A 5967-nucleotide genomic window follows, 5' to 3' on the forward strand; every position below is an offset into this window, starting at 1 on the left:
TAATGTCAGAACCCTTCAATTAGAAATGATAAATTATTGTTAAAAGGATTTGAAACATAATATAAAAAATTGGTTTTATAATTGATTTTTAAATTTGCATTTTTTTCATATTAGAAAATTAAAATGCATCTCTGCAATTTTCTTTAACAGGAAAAAAATTTCCTTATCCTACTTATATGATCCAAAGTCAATCGATTTCGTGCAACAAAATTTAGTACTGCTTATCGATTTCCGCAATTGTTGATATATGTGAAAAAACTATGTGTTTCGCAAAGAGAAATCATTTTTTTTCTAAACCGGGAGAAATCACGAATATTTACAAAAAAAGTGTCACGAGAGTTGAAAATGACCATGCGGCAGCGCTAGTAGTAATTTTGTTCTATAAATCCATGGAGTACCATAGGAAAAATGCATAAAAATTACAAAAGTAATATGAAAAACTCTTTGAAATCATTTTTTCTTCATAGTGTAATGTCAGGTAGTAAATGAGACTTATGCAATTACTTATTATTTTCTTTAATATAGGAAAAAGCGGCATAATTTACATAATTCAAACAAATAAAAACATTGCATGGATATTTAGAACTTATAAAAAATAATTAAAAAATATATAACAAATACACAAATTAATAAAAAAAGGCCAAAAATATATATTATTATCCAATTCTAAAATTTTCCAAATTTCAAATAACGACAAGATCTTTAATTGACAAAAAATAAAATCCTGAATTTAAAAATATTTATGAGCTATTAATATAATTATAAATAGGGCAAACAATTTAATGAATCATTAAATATAGTGATGAAGAACTCATTTTTTTTTATATTGTCGTTTTAATATATGATGCTACCATATAATAAATATAATTATTATATCTATAGATGATAAACAAGGAATATGGTAAATCCTAAAATATTGTTTTCTATTACAGTGAAATAACAATCTCTTAAATATGATATTTTTTTAATCAATTAGACTTTGTAACGAAGCTAAAATATTAAAAAATTTGTATTTCACTCTTAAAGAAAGACCATTAACGAAATTTTTTTTTATCTTTGACAAAACTCAAATTAATCGCAAATTATTTTTCGAAGTGATATAATAAATCCATGTTGAAATTAAATTCTGAGAATTTAGAAAAAGAAAATAAGTATTATCATCTTGTTTTTAAATTTATGTCAATATAATTTTCATAAGATTTTTTTTAGGCTTGTCCAAAAAGAATTTAGAAGACATTAGAGAATTTTTTCATAATATAGAATTTTACGAAATTTTATGAAAAATTCGAGTCCTTTTAAAAGATGTTTAGAACTTTCAGAAGTGGGGAAGAAATCATGAAATATTTGATACATTTTCGAAAATGTTTCCGAGTTTTCAAATATTTGTAATCTATTTAAAACGTCTTAAATTCCTGAAAATATTTGTAACTGACACGATTTTTTCTCAAAATTTAAAAATATTCCAAATTTTAAAAAAAAATACCTTAAAAGCTTCTAAATTTCCCCAGCAATTTTAAGAAAACTTGTTTATTCTCTTAAAAACTTTCGAAATTCTTTTAAATTGTACTAAATATTTCTTGAATTTAACCAATTTTGGTTCGTTTTTATTTTCCAATCTTACCAAATTGAAACATTTTGCTTTAAAATCTTCTAAAATATTTCTAGAAATTTTAGAAAATCGTTTGTTTGGTTTTAAAACCTTTTTCAATGTTCTCTTAAAGTTCATTTTTCAAAATAAAAAATTATTAAAAATTTTCGCACGAATATAAGGAAAATTCTTTTTTTTTTAATCTTGTCAGATCTTCTAATTTCTAAAAATTATTTAAATTTTTGCTGCATTTTTTATTTATTCTGCAAAATTATAAAAATTGCCTTCAAATATTTCCGATTCTTCTTTGACTATTTTTGAAATCTTCTCAAATCTTTTTAAATAATATCTTCAAATTAATTTTTCGAAATGAAAAATTATTTTAATTTTTCTTATGAACTTGAAAAAATATCTTTCATTTTCGTGAAACTTTACAAAATTCTTTAAAAAATCTTTACAAATTTTAATTATTTTTGAATCGTTTCAAAACTTTTGAATATATCTTAAGCTTACTCAACAATTTTCTAAAATTATTTAATATGGCCAAAGTTTGCTTTAAAATCAAAATGTTTTATGATATTTTTTCGATTTACTCTTGAAATTCCTTACTAAACAATCATTTAAAAATTCCCCATGAATTTTAAGAAGTTTTTTTTCACACTCTGACAAAATTCAGTTTACCTAAAAAAATTGGTAAATCTTGAAAAATTAAAAAAAAAATGTTCTCAAAGTCTTCCATATTCTTTTAAGCCACATTTTAAAATCTTTAAAACTTGAAATTATTACTTGAAAATAAAACCGAAACCATTTCTTCTCAGATCTTTCATAATTATTAAAAGCTTCTAACTCTTTTATTCGGGGTCTTCGGGTGTTCTCTGAGTTCACTTTTATAACCTCATTTTCATGCCATTTTCAACTCTCGGTGACAGGAGGCTGAGTTTGAGTGACAATTCCTTTGGTAGAAAAGTATAAGATTTCTCAACGAGTAACACTCGATTGGAATTTGTCATGTTCTAGAAAATAGGATTTAATAATAATAGGTTAATATATTATAGAGTTTCAATGAGAAAATGTTGAGGGCAAAGTATAAGATATGCCAACTGATGTGGGATAGCATATTTGATAGGATAAGATAAAATTTTTATCAAGAAATGTATAGGAATTTTTCGGAAACTGGCTCATTTCGCTTTGATAGAAGTCAATATCAATTCTATCCAAACTTTTTATATCAAATTATTGCTTCTCCAGCTGGACACCGTGGGACGCTTCCGATAAAGATGATTATTTGTTTTGATAAAAATTTAAAGGAAATTTTTGAAATCGTGGCTATAGAAAAAAATTGAAGAGTATTCATTTTAAAAAAATTAAAATTCTCTTAAAAATTTTCAGCAGGGTGGTATTTTTAGTATTTCAAATATATTGTTCCGAGTTGGATACTTTATGTTAAAATTCAGTTATTAAAATTTCAAGCAAAATTGTCTTATTCTATATTCATGTCTTTACAGGCAAGTTGACAATGTTATTGGACAATTTGACCGACTTTTTCCTGATATGACGTTTACCATTTCGCGACCATTTGCATCCAATGCTGTTCTTCAAATAACATTGGGTCACGTATTGAAAGCAGTGGTTGCTTTCAAAGGTATAATGGTCGAATGGATAGTAGTGAAAGGTTATAATGAGTCTATGGATCTATGGACTGAATCTCGATACAAGGTCTTCCGAAAAGTTACGGAAAATGCCCATGCGGCCATGCTACATTTTTACTCGCCTGCTCTTCCTGAATTGGCTTTAAGATCGTTGATGGTAAATTTCCGAGTAATTACGTAACAAAATAATAATCCAGTAGAGATAACCCATGGACCCCCCCCCCCCCCCCCCCCCCCCCCCCCAGAAGCATACAGACTTAATACGCCTGTTGAGTACCTATGACAGCGCTACCAATTTGGAACTATTCAGAAGAAATTTGAATTTGAATTCAATTTTAAAAAGAAATCTTATAGTAAATAACTAATGTTAAACCTGAGTATAATATTTCTAATTAAAAATGAATTGATATTTACTGCTCTTTTTCATTAACATCCCTCTAATAACTTTAAGATACCCAATAGTTTTCGTGTCAGGCGTTAAAATATACGCCTATAGTATATTTTAACGGACTTCACTGCCCAAAATGGTAGCTCTCAAAACAAACACGAACGAAAAATACTGGTTTTCTACCAAAAGATATGAATTTTCAACCCGAGTTCAAATTTTCAAGCTAAAAAGTCGTATTTTATTAGAAAAAAGTTGACTTTTATATCCAGAAAGTTGAATTTTCAAGCACACAGCTGAATTTGCAACAACATTTACATCAGTTTTAGATGAAGCAGTTCCATTTGCAGCGAAATAGTTGAAATTCTAACCTTAGAAGACGAATTTTTGTTTAAAAAAAAAAACAGTTGAATTTGAAACCTTCAGAGACGAATTTTCAACAAAATGATCAAATTCATAAACAACAGTAATTAGCTTCATCCAAAAAGAGTCGCATTTTTAACTAAATAGTCGAATCTTCAAGGCAAAAACACAATGCTTTTAGAAGACAGTTGAATTTTTAACAAAGAAATTTTCTACTAGAAAAAATGGAAATTCCAAAAAAGCAGTTGAATTTATTCACTGAAAATATTATAATTTTAAATAAGAAATAGTTAAATTCGACAAACAAAAAAAAAACGAATTTTCAACAAAAAATTTGAATTATTAACCAAATGGTTGAGTTTTTCACGAATAAAATATAATTTTCTACAATTGAAAAAATTGGTTTTCAACAACAAAATAGTTACATTTTCAAACAAAGGGATGAATCGTCAACTAATAAAATCAGTTTTTAACATTCAGTTCTACTTTAAACAATGTGGTTGAATTTTCAATCAAGAAAATTATTTGTACACAAAAAAAACAATTTTCAACAAAATGCATCGATTTTTTAAAACTAAAAACTGCCATAAATATGAATTATTAATAAAAAAATTAATAGTTGAATTTCCAATAAAAATGATACATTTTCACCCAGTGACGGACTAGTTAAATGTTCAGTTAAGAAAATAAATTTTCAACTAAAAAAAAAAAGAATTTTCATCCAAAAAGAAGATCATCAAGTAAAAAAATCAATTTTTAACATGTAGCTAAATTCCAACTAAGAGGTTAAATTTTCAATCAAGCAGATTATTGTTTAGTTAAAAATGACAAATTTTCAACAAAATACATGAATTTTCAACTAAAAACTAGTGACTTTCAACCAAAAATAGAATACTTTAATTTTCAGATAAAGAAATTAATTTTCGGCAAAAAAATTGTAATTTCAACAAAATAGTTTAATCTTCAACCAATAAAATGAAATTTTAACAAAATAGTTAAATTTCCGAGCAAAAAATATTAATTCTTAATTAAAGTTTTAATAGTTGCATTTTCAATTAGAAAAGATCACTTTTTAGTTAAAGATGGATTAGTGTAATTTTCAAAGAAAAATAATTGGATTTTCTTAATTTGGGTTCTATTAATTGTGTTCTTGTTTACGCGATAAAACGCGAAAAGGGGAAAGGTTTTTAATATAGGTGAAAAATAAGAATGCTTAAAAAAAGAGGGTAATAGGAAAAGAGTGTACATAAAAAAAATTGTTATCCACAAATTATATTTTCCATGTTGGACGTAGTTTTTGTACAGCCACAATGCACTGCAAGTCCCATATACTGCTTAATAACCAACCTTTTTTGGTTGAATTATTAACTATTACATTTTTCGTCGAAAATTCATTTTTTTTGTTTGTCAAAAATTCAACTGCTTGGTGGAAAGTCGAACTGGTTTGTTGAAATTTGGAAACTATTCAATATTTGTTGTAAAATTGATCATTTTTTTATAATTAAAAATTCATCTATTTTTTTTTAAATTTAATCACTCTTCCTTCTTATTTTTGAAACTTAATGATTTTGACTACTGCATACCCAATACCAATTATCGGCCATCCGTTAATTGTAGCTTTCAATTGTTTGCAGTGGTTTTGTCCAACTTCAGATAAAAAATATGAATTTGCTTAAGGTAGTTGAATATATAATGACAAAAATATATAAATTTTCAAGGCAATAGTTGAATTTTCAGTAAAATAACCCGGAAAATTAGACTTATTTAATTTTAAATTTGTAGCTTTACATTTACTTAAAATCAGAAAATACTATATCTACCCGTGCAGAAATCTCCTTATCTTTCCCTGCTTAAAGTTGGATTCCGATGGGGCCTCTATCAAAATATCTAGTCTAGAAAAAACTGATTGGTGCCCTGTCAGGTTCTAAAGAAGAATTTCATGCTTTGTACAGGAATGAAAATTCTATCTGTATCCTGTTTTT

The 5967-nt window shown here is 26.1% G+C and overlaps 1 protein-coding gene across 1 annotated transcript in view; it reads left to right on the top strand.

The window, feature by feature from the left end:
* LOC117176201 (mediator of RNA polymerase II transcription subunit 27) overlaps nucleotides 1-5967 on the top strand; it is a 13706-nt gene that overhangs the window by 6556 nt on the left and 1183 nt on the right. Inside the window, exon 3 of the mRNA XM_033366314.1 lies at nucleotides 3094-3394. Coding sequence (XP_033222205.1) covers nucleotides 3094-3394 — 301 coding nt within the window. The remainder of the gene's footprint in view (nucleotides 1-3093; nucleotides 3395-5967) is intronic.

This window comes from Belonocnema kinseyi, chromosome 7, assembly GCF_010883055.1.
Source record: "Belonocnema kinseyi isolate 2016_QV_RU_SX_M_011 chromosome 7, B_treatae_v1, whole genome shotgun sequence".
Taxonomy (NCBI): domain Eukaryota; kingdom Metazoa; phylum Arthropoda; class Insecta; order Hymenoptera; family Cynipidae; genus Belonocnema; species Belonocnema kinseyi.